Source organism: Microcaecilia unicolor, chromosome 3 (assembly GCF_901765095.1).
Source record: "Microcaecilia unicolor chromosome 3, aMicUni1.1, whole genome shotgun sequence".
Classification (NCBI taxonomy): Eukaryota; Metazoa; Chordata; class Amphibia; order Gymnophiona; family Siphonopidae; genus Microcaecilia; species Microcaecilia unicolor.
The window spans coordinates 487,626,756-487,642,009 of record NC_044033.1 but is presented as its reverse complement, the minus strand read 5'-3'; the positions used below and the strand labels follow the sequence as shown (position 1 = coordinate 487,642,009).

Below are 15,254 nucleotides of genomic sequence, written 5' to 3'. Positions count from 1 at the left end.
TGTTGAGACCCAATGGAATTACTGTATTCCATTCATATATCATTCTTTGCTCCGTATTCATCATCCTATTTAAAACATTACCCACTTCTGTTTTATTATATCTTTTTAACACTACAAAACATAACTGAGAAATAGTATGACCAGGGGCGTAGCCAGACAACAGATTTTGGGTGGGCCTAGACAAGAAGTGGGTGGGCACCAAGTGTTCTACCCTCACCACCACCACCAAAAAATATCTCAGCTGGTGTGAAAACGCTTCTTTCCACCTTAGCAGTCTGCAGCAGGCATGTGCTGAAAACTGAGAATGCGCAGGTGCCGGTATCGTGGATGGTGAGTAGCACTTTTGTTACCATCAGGGGAAAGACTTCAGCTGGTGGAGCTTGGAATCCCCACCAGCTACTGCTAAACTAGGAGTCACTGGTGCCATTATGAAACCCAGGACCAGATAGGATAGGAGCAGAGGGGGACTGCTTCTGCCCCATCTCACTAAGGGCTCTTTTCACTAAGGTGCATTAATGGATTTATTTAGCACATTTAGCACTGTTGGGTGGGCTTGAGCCCTAAGTGCACCCAGGACCACCTGTGGCTACGCCACTGAGTATGACTCATACTTTGCCAATGTTCGACTAAGGGTGTTTCTGTTTTGGATAACCTAATGTTACTGAGGTGCTGTGCTAATCGATGTTTGATTTTTTTTCACCGTTTGACCAATGTACCATTTGCCACATGGGCAAAGGATTCCATATACTACCATATCAGAATCACAATTGGTCCTGCTGTTCAAATAAAATTTCTTATGAGGATTATTAGGTACCCAGACCCACTTGCACTCAAAGGCATAGCTGCAATATACACACCCCTTACATCTAAAGTGTCCTCTTTCCTGTACCCTTTCATGATTCCTGTGACTTAACCGTTCTCCAATATTACTTCCTTGCAAGTATGCATATCTGGGTTTACTACCAAAATCTGGAAAGATAGTTAGCATCGGCCAGTGTCTATTAATAATGTTTCTCACTGCAAAAATGCCTGGCTCATTAGGTAACATGCACGTAATCCTGCTGTTTGCCTCTATCACTGGTTCTGTGCTCGTAAGCAGCCATTCTCTTTGGGCATTATAAGCCCTCTTATAGGCTCTTTTATTTTTGGGGGGTACCCTCTTTGTGCAAAACGTGTCCCCATTTCTTCTGCTTGTTCCATAAATTGAGATTTTTTAGAGCATAATCTTCTTATTCTTAAAAACTGCCCTACTGGAATGCTATTCTTTAGCAATAGGGGATGATGACTGATAATGGAGTAAAGTATTCCGGTAAGTCGGTTTCCTATACCCATGTGTAACAAAAGTTCCCTCCACATAGCTGATAAGAATATCCAAAAAAAACAGACCTCTGTCTCGCCACCTTGGCTTGAAAATGTTATGTTTTCATCCACACTATTTAAATATGACAGAAACATTTGTAATTCATCCCGTGTGCCTCTCCATATTAATAGCACATCATCTATGTACCGTTTCCATGATACAATAGTTGAACTAAATGTGGTATTATATATATATTTATCCTCAAAGATAGACATATACAAACATGCTATCGTGGGGGCTACTGTAGCCCCCATGGCCACCCCTTTTTGTTTGTAAGAAAAACCTTTGTTGAAACTGAAAATAATTTTTTGTAATCACTAGTTCTGCCATTTTATTCAACAGACCGATTTTAGTTGTAGATAACTCCATTTTTGCCAAATGCCTATTGATAATTGCTAATGCCCCTTCCTGCGGAATATTTGTATATAGTGCACTGACATCTAAAGTTATCAGTATTATGGGAGTGTCTAATGGAATTTCTAATTGCTGTAACTGCACAAATAAGTCCTTAGAATCTTTTACATAGGATGGTATTATCGGAACCTCTGTAGCTAGGTGAAAATCCAAATATTGCGAGAGAGGTTCCCATAGAGAACCCCTACTATTTACAATAGGACGACCAGGTGGTTTTTCCAAATCTTTATGAACTTTAGGTATGAAATATGTTAACTGTTGGGTAATGACGAGATAAGTATTTAAATTCCTTATTAGAAATTATCTTCGACTGTTGAGTATGTTTTAACAGAGTCTCTACCCTTTGTACATATTCTTCCGTGGGATTATAACATATTTCCCTGTAAAATTTGTTATCATTAAACTGCCTATTAGCCTCAATCTCATACTGTTCCTTATCCTGAACTATAACTGCCTTATCAGTCCGATTGATCACTAATGATTTGTCTGTCTGAAGTTCCTTCAACGCCTGCCACATTTCTTTAGTCATATTACCACTATACTTCTTCAAACATCTTTCATAATTAGATACATCTTTCAATACCCATTGCTGAAAAGTACTGATTACCGGGTCAATCGGACCCGGTGGAATCCATGTGGAGGGAGCTGGATGTTTACTAAGGAAGGAGGGCGTAGTTCCTAATGAAGCTGTATCTTGAGTTTCCTGACCAAAATACTTCCGCAAACGTAGCTTCCTAAATAACTTATGTACTGAAAAAGAATCATATGTGGTAGACGGGACGAAAGATAGTCCCCTAGATAACACCAGCTGTTGTTGACGTGTTAACTTTTTCGATGTTAATGACATTTAATGTAGTTTTCTCTGCACTCGTTTGGGTCGCGAGCCTCCTGTCGGTGGAATTTCCGTGGGCTCCCCTCTGGGCTAAAAAAATCTTGATTTTCTGTGCTACCTCCCCCTTTCTTTGCTAAATTACTTTCCTCCTCTGATGACTCACTAGACGAGTTGATAAAACCCACTCGTTTTTGTTTTCTATTCCTTCTTGATTTATTATTGTTTCTGTCCATCCATGGGTAAACATACCCACGGGTATAGTCCTGTGCATCCCGTTTAACGATAGTATACTTGTTCATGATTTGTTTATGCTCTTCCCATTTTTTTTTTTAGAAAATTCATCTTCAGAGGTGCTAATCTTAACTTCCTGTATTTTCTGGTCTAACTCTTCTTGTGAAATACGAGTCATCACATTAAGTTTTTGGATTGTGATTAACTTTAAATCGAGTGAGCACTGGGTTATTAGCGCGTTCCACTGGGCTACATACTCACTGTCATCCAGAAAGCGTGGTTCCTTGTTTAATCGAAGCCCTCTAGGGACACGCTTCTCATGACAATACTCTACTAATGTGCAAGAGTGATATTCTGTCCTTATCAGAAATTTGTTTAATCTTGAAATATCTGCCCAATCTGTACAAGGTCCCTCTGCATTCTCCCCAAATAATCTATTGACCCTAATAAGCTATTAATTTGCTCCCCTGACAACCCTGTTAACCCTGTTTTCGAGGACCATACCTGGTATCAGTTAAACACTGGGAATATTATTTCACACTTATTGACGCCGCCGATTTGAGGTGGGTGCCAGTTGAACATTGAAGTACCTTATGTGTTCACATGTATTTATAAGGGCTGACAGCAATAACGGAACATTATGCTGCAAATTGATAATTCCTTGATGTGTGAACAAACTGCTAGATTTTGGAGTATGAATGAGGTGTGTGTGAGAGTGAATGAGGATATTGCATTGTGAATACTATATATCTTTTTGAAGATTGAAGTTCAATTAAAATAATAAAAATAGTAAAAAGTAGACAAGTGCAGTTTGTATGTAATAATATTTAAACGTTTCTGCATTATTGAGTAGAGAGCTCAGGTTTGAGATTAACTACTGGGATTACCAAGAGACCTGGCGCACTCTCAGGATGGGCAGATAAAGTTTCACCTGAGGAACCCACAGGACCGGCTTATTTGGGGCCCACAAAAGGTGCCCTGCTCAAAGGACTTAGTTTAACCCCCCTCCATGGGTCGAAGCACTACGAATGGAACAAAAATGGCCTGCTCCCTTGGAGACCCCAGGCAGCAGGTCCCTTCTGCCTTGGTTTGGGGAGCCGGAGAGGCCTTGCCTCTCCCGTCCTTCACCAGCGTATCCAGATCCTCTCCAAAAAGTAAGCATCCCAGAAAGGGCAGTCGATTCAACAGCTTCTTGCAAGATACATATACATCCAGCAGCAGAGTCACAACACCTGACCACTGAAGAAGCAACTTAGTGGGAAGCCAAAGAGACCAGAGCATAAAGAATGTCCGCTAAAAAGGCCATCCCAAACTCCAGGCTCACCACCTGCGGAGATTCTGCGAACTGCTGCAACCAACCCAGCATGACCCTTGCCACAAAATCACCACAGATGGCAGCTTGAATGCTATACATCCTTACCATAAAGGGCCAGGAAGAGCTGATGATCCACCTTCTTCACATAGAACCCCTTAAGGAAGACCACCCCCCCCCCCCCGGACTGGAACAGCTGTAGTCTCTTAATGGCTGCCGTGATCAGAGCATGCACCTTAGGGAAGTTCCAATATCTTCCAACCTCCTCTGGTGTGAAAGTATAAAGGAGATCCTGAAACTGGCAACCCGAAGGGGACCACATGGATTTTCCCACTCCGTCAACATCATGTGGATAAGAGCCTTCTGAATGGGAAAAAGCTTAGGGGGCCCAACAAGCCCCTTCAGCAGTGGATCCCCCCTTGCACACACACACGCAGCTGGAGTCTTAAGTGGGCTCTAGTAGTATCGTTAAGAGCAGACAGATCATACAAAGTGCTCTTCTGCAGGCTCGCAAGGCACAGGATCCCCAGAATCAAAGTGCACCATGGATTGAGAGTCCAAGAGAGAGTCAGAGTCCTCCTCCACCTCCTTCGACGGGATCTGCATATCCAGCACCCTCCCCTCAGTCCTTTGCTGCTTGGAACCCAAAGAGTCCTACTGAAGGGGGGCCCTCCACGTCCGACTGCAACTGCTGTCGGACAAACTGCGCCAAACACTTGAGCCAAAAGGCTTCCAGGGCCCACCTGTCCCCAATCCCAAATGGACCTGAGGGAGGGAAGGGAGAAGACCTCCTGTCCCCGAGCCCCAATGTGGAAGGAATAAGTTCCTGCTGCTGAGAAGCAGCAGAGGAAGAAATCAGCTAAGGAGACAGGAAATACAAAAATGCCATCAAACAAGCAAAAAGATCCTACTACACACAAACAATTCTAACCAGCGGTACAGACATAAAAAAACAATACCAAATCATAAAGAATCTTATTAATACCAACCCAGTCACATCATCCTCCACAAACTGCCCATCGGCTGACCAGCTGGCAAATTACTTCAATAACAAAATCACCAATCTTTGCAGCACAATTCGACAAGACTGTACTAACACTGATTCCTTTCTCGACGAATTGGACCCCTATGGAGATGAAATTCCAGCTGACCGTTCATGGACAAACTTCGCCCTCCTTACCACGAAAGAAGTCTCTGTGGCACTTACCAAACTTTCCAAATCCCACTGTCATCTCGACCCATGCCCCAACTACTTAATGAAAAATGCCCCAGAACGCTTTATCATAGATCTTACCTCCCACCTAAACCTTCTGCTACAGCAAGGTTCATTCCCCACTGAACATGGCAAGATACTGCTTACACCAATACCGAAAAATCCTAAGAAATCAGCGAGCGATGTCACCAACTACCGCCCCATCGCCTCCATTCCTCTACTAATTAAATTGATGGAAAACAGGGTGACTTCACAAATCAACGACTACATGCAAAAATTCTCCATTCTACATGAGTCACAATCGGGCTTCCGTCCAGCCCACAGCACAGAAACTGTCCTACTCACCCTAATATCCAAATTCAGACAAGAAATTGCATTTGGAAACAGCATCCTCCTTCTACAATTCGACTTATCCAGTGCATTTGACATGGTAGATCACAACATACTAACCAAACTATTGGACAAACTTGGAATCGGCGGTAACATTATTAACTGGATAAAAGGATTCATCACCTCAAGATCCTATCAAATTAAATCACCTACTGATATCTCATCCACCTGGTCACCTATCTGCGGAGTACCTCAAGGATCCCCTTTATCGCCGATCCTCTTCAATCTAATGATGATCCCACTAGCCAAAGCCCTATTCAGACATTGTCTAAATCCTTTCATTTATGCTAATGACGTTACTATATTCATTCCCTTTAAATCAAACCTAACAGAAATCTCTGATAGAATATCCATGGGCATGAACATCTTAACCTCCTGGGCCAACGCCTTTAGGATGAAATTGAACAAAGAGAAAACACAGTGCCTAATCCTTTCATCTCAGCACTCCGCAATCCCCCCCATCTAATCTCACCATCTCCGACACTACAATCCCCATTTCTGAAAACCGGAAAATCCTTGGAGTGACATTAGACAGCCACCTCTCCCTCGACAATCACGGCACATCCACCATAAAGAAAATGTTCACAATGATGTGGATATTGAAATGCGTAAAACCATATCTACCCCAGAAAACATTCCAGAATTTAGTGCAATCCATGGTACTTACCCATGCTGATTATTGCAACAGTATTTTCTTAGGCTGCAAAGCCTATATCCTAAAAAAACTTCAGACCGCCCAAAATACAGCAGCAAGACTCATCTTTGGCAGATCACGTTTTGAGAGTGCAACTCCTCTCCGTGCAAGACTGCACTGGCTCCCAATCAAAGAACGTATCAATTTCAAAGCCCAGACTTTAATCCACAAGATAATACATGGAGAATCTCCGAACTATATGATAAATCTGGTCGACCTTCCAGCAAGAAACATGTCTGTGACCTCACGAAAGTACCTCAACCTGCACTACCCCAGCTGTAAAGGTCTTAAGTACAAAACTTATTATGGATCCAATTTCTCCTTCCTGGGCAGCCATCTATGGAACGCTCTCCCTAGACCTATCTGAGCAATCCATGACCACCTACCATTTAGAAAAGCACTAAAAACCCATCTATTCAAACAAGCCTACCCAAAAGACCCAGATTAATCTCTTGAACCCATCTACCTTACATATACTGAAGAGAAAACGACATTGACCCAGACTCTATCTCCCACCTTACCTTCCTCTCTCTATCACCTGTCTCTACCTACCTATCCATCCATCCTATTACTATGTTATACTTAATTTCCTACTTTACATAACAAAATTCTGTGTTACCTATTACTATGTAAGCCACATTGAGCCTGCTTTTAGTGGGAAAGTGCGGGATACAAATATAATAAATAAATAAATTAAAATGGCTAACATTCTTGTTAAAATCAGGACTGTGGGTCACAGTGTCTCGGCGGGAAGAGAGAATAATCAACTCCAGCGGCCCCTCCCCGACCCTTTTCTGAAGTCAGAAATGGCCCATCGCACCGTGAGCACACAGAACCAGCAGCATTTCTGAGCTGCTGGCTCTTGCACACAGGGCAGCTCTCTCTTGCCAGCATCCCCAGCCACGTGTCAGGCAGGCATGGACCTAACACGCTGACTGGACATGACTCATCCATGGATGCAGATTCTGCTCTCACTGGAGGTGCTAAAGCAGAAAAATCCCTTGACTGCAATAAGGGATTTCCCTGCATTGGGCTGCTCTGTTTTCTTTTTTTAATCTTCAACCCCCCCTCCCCCAGACAGTTCTATTTCTTTTGGAGCCTCCAGCTCCTTCTGTACATCTTGCCTGCCTCCTCTACTACAGCAAACTGTGATGGAACCATATAAGATTGTATCTAATTGGGTAAGATGCACCCTAAGCAGAACAGACTGATCTAGAGCACACTGCTTAAACCTTAGGGTGAAGGATCTCTTGAATACCTATGGACATCCTTTGAATCTCCTTATCTCCCAGTGTCAGGCTTATAGAGCAACTCTGGCACAAACTATAAATGTAAAAGTGTGGAGGATCCTTGAAACACAATTTTGGTCTTGCCCTCTCATCCAGCAATTCTGGTCTGGGGTAATTTAATACTCAATATTAATATTTGCCCACCTCACACATATACCTAAACCGCATGACCTAGATCTTTGTGCTTCTCTTAACAGCAAAAAAGGAGTGAAACTTGTTTTGTTTTGCATTTTTTTTTCTCTTGCTTCACTAAAGTGAAAGCTCTCCTCCATTTATTGGCACAATGATATTTAATTCAAACATCCAGTTGTCATTTCCTTTCAACAGCAGGGTCAAAACAGAGACCTTATGAGATATATCAAGGTTCAAGGAAGGGACTAAGTAAAGTTTGTCAAAGAAACTCCATAATATCTTCTAAAACAACTCTTACACAGACAATCTTCTTATAACCAAAGACAACGTATTCCAAGCAGTTATTTTCTTAAAATGTTTCACATAATCTGTTCGTACATACAAGAGATTTGCAATCTAATTTCCCAAAGCAATCTTTATGTTCTCCTCAAGACTGACACAGAGATATAAGAATTCTATGGCTCCAATCTAAAAACAAATATTATTTTAAACTAAATCCTGGCTTTCACTGGAGGCCAATACAGAGCCATCAACAGAAGAGTCGCCCGATCCATTCATTTGCCACACATTACTTCGACACTTGCAATCTTTCCAACTGCCTCTCTGGGAGTCACAACAAAGCTAAATTACAATAATCAATTTGTGATGATAGTCCCTTGAACCGTTAATTGACCTTTTTTTTGGATACAAAACAGTCTAATCCACTTTACTAATTTCAAACTTTAATTGTTTCCTGACTAATCAAATTGGCATGAGATTTCATAGAGTGTCTAGAATTTAGGATCAATCCCAGGATTTTCACTTCACTTTGAATAGTAGTCACTGAACCCAACAATATGGGACTCAAAGTTCTTCCCACCTACCTATAAGGCCCTTATCTCTGGGTTCAGTTTAAGATAATTTATCATCCAACACTGAACAGTATCTAAAACCTGTGACAAGATCATACATTTGCCTTACAATTGTCTGTAGGAGAAAAAGTGGTACAATATCATCCGTATAACAAACATACAAAAATTTATAAGAATCTAAGAGCTCTCCTAATGAACTCATATTCACATTAGAAAGAATAAGTGATAGCGGAAGGGGAGAGCCCCGAGGGACCCCAAGTCATTTTTCCACTAATCTGAAAGACCATCATTCCAATACACCTTCAATTTTCTGTTTTGTTTTTTTTAATTGTAATCAGCTTTGGTTTAAGCGGAATATAAATGGCCAAAAATAAACCAGTCTAACATTTTTCCAAATGGCCTAATTTTGAATGATTTACTACACAAATACTGATTTAAATATCCAAATGAAGAAACAGCTGCATTCCTTTATCTGTATTCAATCTTAGTTCTGTTAAGAGAGCCAAGATTACGGTTTCTGTACTGTGCATACCTCAAAATCCCAATTGTCTGAGATCTAGGATATCTTAGCTGTAAATATATTGTTGTATTTGTTCCATGACCACTAACTCAATAACTTGGTAAGACAGAAGTGTGATACCAGGCAACAGCCTTGATAATTCAAACATTTTCTAATCACCTTTCAACAGCGGATTCAAGACAATTTCACCTAACTTGAGAGGTTAGGTTCCAGTTTTTAAGGAACTATTTCTAAATCTAACAAAAAAACCTATCAAAGTCATAAGAAGATCTTTATATAATATGGATGGACATGGGTCCAGCATACAATTATCCTAGAGAATTTCATCAACAAATTTATTTTTACAAGTTAAACCACAGAAAAGATATTACATTAACAATATACCCTACAACTCCCCCCCCCCCTCCAATTCAGTTCCTATGATAATCAAAATGGAAGCCCATATCATTTACTAAGTCCTGAGAATTCTCCATAAGAACCAATATAATTTCAATTTTCTGTCTGAAATATTGAGCAAAATCTACATAACAAAAACTTTTTACTATTTGAGAAAGATCACGTGTGAGATTCTGGCTCTTTGCAATTGACTGAGCATAATACTTTCTCTTTTCCATTTCAATCATATGCCTATACTCCTTAATATGTTTCCTCCAAATAACATTACAGTTTAGTGATAACATTATGTGCCATCATCTCCAACTCTCTACATGAAAGTTGTTTTCAAATAGGAGGAAATATTTTTTCACTCAACAAATAGTTAAACTCTTGAACTCTTTGCCAGAGAACGTGGTAACAGTGGTTAGCGTATCTGGGTTTAAAAAAAGTTTGGACAAGTTCCTGGAGGAAAAGGCCATAGTCTGCTATTGAGTCAGACATGGGGACGCAACTCCTCGCCCTGGGATTTGTAGCATGGAATGTTGCCATGATTTGCCTGGCTTGGCCACTGTTGGAACAGGATACTGGGCTAGATGGACCATTGGTCTGACCCAGTGAGGCTACTCTTATGTTCTTAAGTGCAACATGGCTGTTGAGGTGTTATGCTGAGCAAGAGTAGTGAGAACTAAGACTGATGCCACAGACTTCTACAGTTTGTATCCCATAAATGGCAAAAGACAGGCAAAGCTTCTGTAAATCCAGTGTTGTAGATCACCTTACAGTCACGAGCTGCGAGTGAGGGTGCTGTGCAGCTCAGTGGTGGGGGAGGGAAAGACATCTTGACTGGTAAGTTGAATACTGTCAGCAATACTTGGAGTCTTGGTTATAACCATATATCATTCATGTCATATTTGGCTGCCTATATAGTTGGCGTGGTGGAGACTTGACAACCAGTGTTTAAGCATGGAAGGTTTGGGCCCACATTGAGTGGCGGGCACGGCTCTGGCCACCTTGTTTGGTAGGCTGGATGGACCATGTAGGTCTTTATTTGCTGTCATTTACTGTAGTACAAAATCACCAAAAGGCACCGGCAAGTTCCATACAGCTTGCAATCAAAACAGAAAGCGGAAATAGCCAACTAGAATGTCCAAGATGACCAATACATAAATCTAGACAAAAAAAGGACTTGTAAGGTATATATGTTGTATTATATTTTTATATATTTTTTTCTTTGTTCCCTGTCCTTTCTTGTTTAGATTTGTGTGTTAGAGTTCCTTAGCACAATGATGGTGGATTATTACTCTATTTGCAAGTGTTACAATTATTTTTTGTATATTTGTTTTTATTAAAGACTAGTGGAACCAAGCCAGTTTCATCAAAAATGAAACGGGCCCTAGGAAGGCTCTCATCTAAGCAAATTTTCCTCTCTCCCCTGCCTTCCCCTCTATGACCAGCAATTCTTCCCTCCCATCTCCTCCGTATCCCGCGATTCTGACCTCCCTTCCATGTGCAATGATTCTCCTGTACCCTGCCGTCCCCTCCGTGTCCCACGATTCTGGCCTCCCCTCCATATCCAGCGATTCTCCTCTGCCCTGCCCTCCCCTCCGTGTCCCGCGATTCTGGCCTCCCCTCCATGACCAGTGATTCTTCTCTGCCCTGCCACCCCCTCCGTATCCCAGGATTCTGGCCTCCCCTCCATGTCCAGTGATTCTCCTCTGCCCTACCCTCCCCTCCGTGTCCCTCGATTCTGGCCTCCCCTCCACGTCCAGCGATTCTCCTCTGCTCTGCCCTCCCCTCCGTGTCCCGCGATTCTGGCCTCCCCTCCATGTCCAGCAATTCTCCTCTGCTCTGCCCTCCCCTCCGTGTCCCTCGATTCTGGCCTCCCCTCCATGTCCAGCGTTCCGTTGCCTTCACTTGTCTTGCTTGCGTTCGTTACATCCTGACGTCAGCTCGCCTCCAGCGTTCCCTTCCCTCTCACTGTTCCGCCCTCTGACGTCATTTCGTCTTTATGCGAGGGTGGGACAGTGAGAGGGATTGGAACGCTGGAGGCTTGCTGACATCAGGATGTTACAAACCCAGTCAGTCAGCCAGCCATGGAACATTGATGGTACAAATTATTATATTAGATACCCTGACGAAGACTGTGTTGGTTGAAACACGGCCATGTTGGGTTGTTTGATCAGCTATTTTGGAAATAAACTTTGGTCATCCTGGACATTCTGGTTGGCTATTTCCACTTTCTGTAGTCTAAAATGAGCACCACTTATATAGCCTTTGATACAACATCCCATTCCGCTAGGGTTTTATAAATCACCAACATCCCTATCGATACTAAAGCAGATGATAATCTTAGCTGGAATGCTGGTGGGATTTTTTTTTTTTTTTTGAGCATCTGGGGCCCTTATTTGAGCTCATGGCACAGATCAAGAAGCCCTATACTAAACATATAACCTGCAGTACTGGGGAGCATGTTAATCCTCCCATATAATACACATATTACACTACTAATATTGGGAGGAAGGGGACGGGTTCTTTGGAAGATTATTTCTCAGCTGGGTTTGTTAACAATACTATGCACTCAATACATTGCTGTATTAGCATGACATATATAAGAGCCACTATGTATGTGTCATGGTACTTGTTACCATATAATAAACAGAAATGAAACAAAGTAAAAGAAAATAAGATGATACTTTTTGACAAGCAGTAATAGGGAACCGCTCCATATTAAAAAAAAAACACACACACACAAACAGCAGTAAGCTGTGTTAAATCAAGGTTGACACTTTTATATGCTTTCCTACACGAAGAACGTACCTTAGGGGGTCTTTTACTAAGGTGCGCTCACATTTTTGGCGTGCACTAAAAACGTGAGCACACCTTAGGAAAAGACCCCCTAAGTGCCTGCATTTGTTTTATTTTGCTTTGCCTGATTTTTACTCTACTAGGTTATTACAACATATCTAACAGAACAACCGATAAGAACCACAGATGATGCACAGTAACAAAGACGTCAATATACAAAGCAAGAAAAATCAAATTGGTAGGTTTTGCCAAAATAGTAGTCAAAGGAAAAGAATCACAATGGATAGAATTAGCCAATTTGGACTTTTTGTGCAGTCTCTTACTATTTAATTGTGAAACTATACCTGTAGTGTCAGCAGATCGTTTAGAAAGATAGAGCTCATCAGTCAAGTTCTCTTCAGTTTGATGTTTAGTTTTCAAACTTCGTACTCTGTCCTTGATGGCAGCTAGTTTCTGCTGCCACTCACTGAAATCTTCTCCATCCATGTCTACAAAACACAAATTTACAGCGAGATCCTAGTAACAAGGCCAACAAAACGCAAGACAGCAAGGTTCGAATTCGTTTAAACAAGCCACTTGTGCAGTGGTACCCAAACCTGTTCTGGGAGATCTCCAGACAGGTTTACCCAAAACTAATGTTCCATAAGAGACATTTGCATAAAGTGCAGTCAGTGCATGCAAACCTGTCTCATACATATTCTTTGTACATATCCTCTAAACCTGGCTGTCAGGATGTGCCCCAAGGACTGAGAGGAAAAGCATTACACTAGATACACAAAAAGAATTGAACTCTAGAGTGTAGGACCCTAGCCCACCATAGCCACATGACACATAGGCAGCGCTTACTTCGAATAGGGAGAGGAAAATAGCGCACCAAACAGAACTAGGGTAGGAATTATTATTATTATTTATTGTATCCGACATTTTCCCACCTATTTGCAGGCTCAATGTGGCTTACAAAGTCCTGTTATGGCATTGTCATTACAGGATATCAGATACAATAAGTGATGTACAAAGATTGGATAAGGGGAGAAAAGAAAAGAGTTAGGTGGATCAGGATAGGTGGGTAAATAGAGAAGGCAGACTTTCTTAACTGGGTTGGGTTGCCGACGTAGTTTAGTAAGGCTATAGGTTTTCTTTGTAGCCCTTGTTAAGGAGATAGGTCTTCAGAGATTGGTTATTTCGTCAATAGGAATGAATGCGGCCCCATATCGCGGGTGGTGGGGAAGTCACTGTCACAGCAACCCAGAAAACAATAACAGTCCGGCCACAACCTCCTTACCGTCTATGATTTACACACGTAACTTCGCTCCGTACTTATATCTCCTATGATAATCTGAGAACCACCGGGCTAAACCCCCAGACCACTATTTAACCAAATGCCACCGAGACTCTCCTTCACCCTGGTCCCTCGCCTGTCCACATAATTAGTTTGAATTTCAATTTCGGCACCTCCGTATTACTCGCTCTCTGATTGGTGAATTCAGGCATCGCGGGAACAAACAGGAAGTAGACGTTACGGGGAGGTTCGCGCGCACGCCGACGCGTAGCCGCCGGCCGCAACGGAAAAAAAAAAAGAGGAAGAGACTAGCGTGGCTGGCTGTGTAAGTTTGGAAGCCAGGCTGGAACGGAGATATGTCAGGAATAAAGAGATGCAAATGTGCTCTTTATATTTTTAATTTTCGATCTTGGATGCTTCAAATAGTGTTCTGGCAGCTGCACTGCATGAAGGTTTTAGGGAATGAGAATTCAGCAAGCTCTTCTTGCCCTAACGCTAGCAAACTGCTCCCGTTTCTTTGAGCAAGACCAGGACTTATGTGCTGTTTTCCGGTTGTATTGTTCAGGGAAAGCTCCTGCGCTGAGAAGCCACTTACGGGGTTCAGGTAAACCTTGGATCCTGTGGACTTCGCGGATCCAAACAGTACGTACATTAGCTAAGTGTAATGCTAGGAGCCTTAGCGTTTGGTATGTGAACAACAGACTGGATTCGTGTGCAGTTTTTTCCCCCTTAATTTTTCCACACTGTCGTCCTCGCTCATAAACAAAGCTGCTAAGTTTTCCAGTTTCAAGAGAAGCGTTTTGGCTGCTTCTGCTTTTAACTTGCATCCTAAAAAAAGTGACAGCGTGCTTCCATTTGGTAATCCAGATTCTACCCCTTTGAAATCGGTGCTGCAGATCGTATAATGCACCAGTATTAGAAATCCAGGATTGTCCTAAAGTCTCCTTCCTGGAATTGAGTGATTTGGTTATTCAACCCCCCCCCCCCCTCCCGGTATTCCTTGCCCTTACCTGAACTTATGGAGGGCTGACGTTTTCTTGGGGGTGAATGTATTATAGAAGTGGGGGCAGTGGGTGGTTATTAATAAGGTAATGTGTGTGTATACTTTATAAATTTGTTTTTTTTTTCTTGTTGATTGTAGCTCACCATGTATTTCCTCAATGAAGAGTATAGCAAAATTGAAATAAATACTATTACCATTATGTTTGTTTATTATTTGATATACTGCCCAATTAATGACCTTTCTGAGCTGTTTACAAAAAATATTAAAATAAAATAGGGTGTACTGCGATGGATTTACAGCCTGCTTCACTGACACAGACTACAGTAGACTCTTTTGGATTCGTATTAGGTAAATGAGACCTTTATTAGAGGTTCTAAAAAAAAACGCAATGATTAGCTATATAACTGAAAAGAAATAATACCTATAATCACTATAAACAATCATTGCATCACTGGTCCCTACATCTAAGCAATGCTAAAAGTTCCTAGATCAGGAAAAGAAGCAATGAAACAATCATCACTAGGCCTTACATCATCCAGGCTCTTATCAGCTGG

General features: G+C 41.8%; 1 protein-coding gene across 1 annotated transcript in view; it reads right to left on the bottom strand.

The window, feature by feature from the left end:
- The window catches only part of TTK (TTK protein kinase), a 171,754-nt gene extending 157,921 nt beyond the window's left edge, over positions 1-13,833 (bottom strand). The window contains exons 1-2 of the mRNA XM_030199069.1: positions 13,701-13,833; positions 12,763-12,906 (exon numbers count right to left, since the gene is read on the bottom strand). Of these exons, the coding sequence (XP_030054929.1) occupies positions 12,763-12,904 (142 nt within the window). The 5' untranslated portion in view covers positions 12,905-12,906; positions 13,701-13,833. The remainder of the gene's footprint in view (positions 1-12,762; positions 12,907-13,700) is intronic.
- Between the last annotated feature and the right edge of the window lie 1,421 nt (positions 13,834-15,254).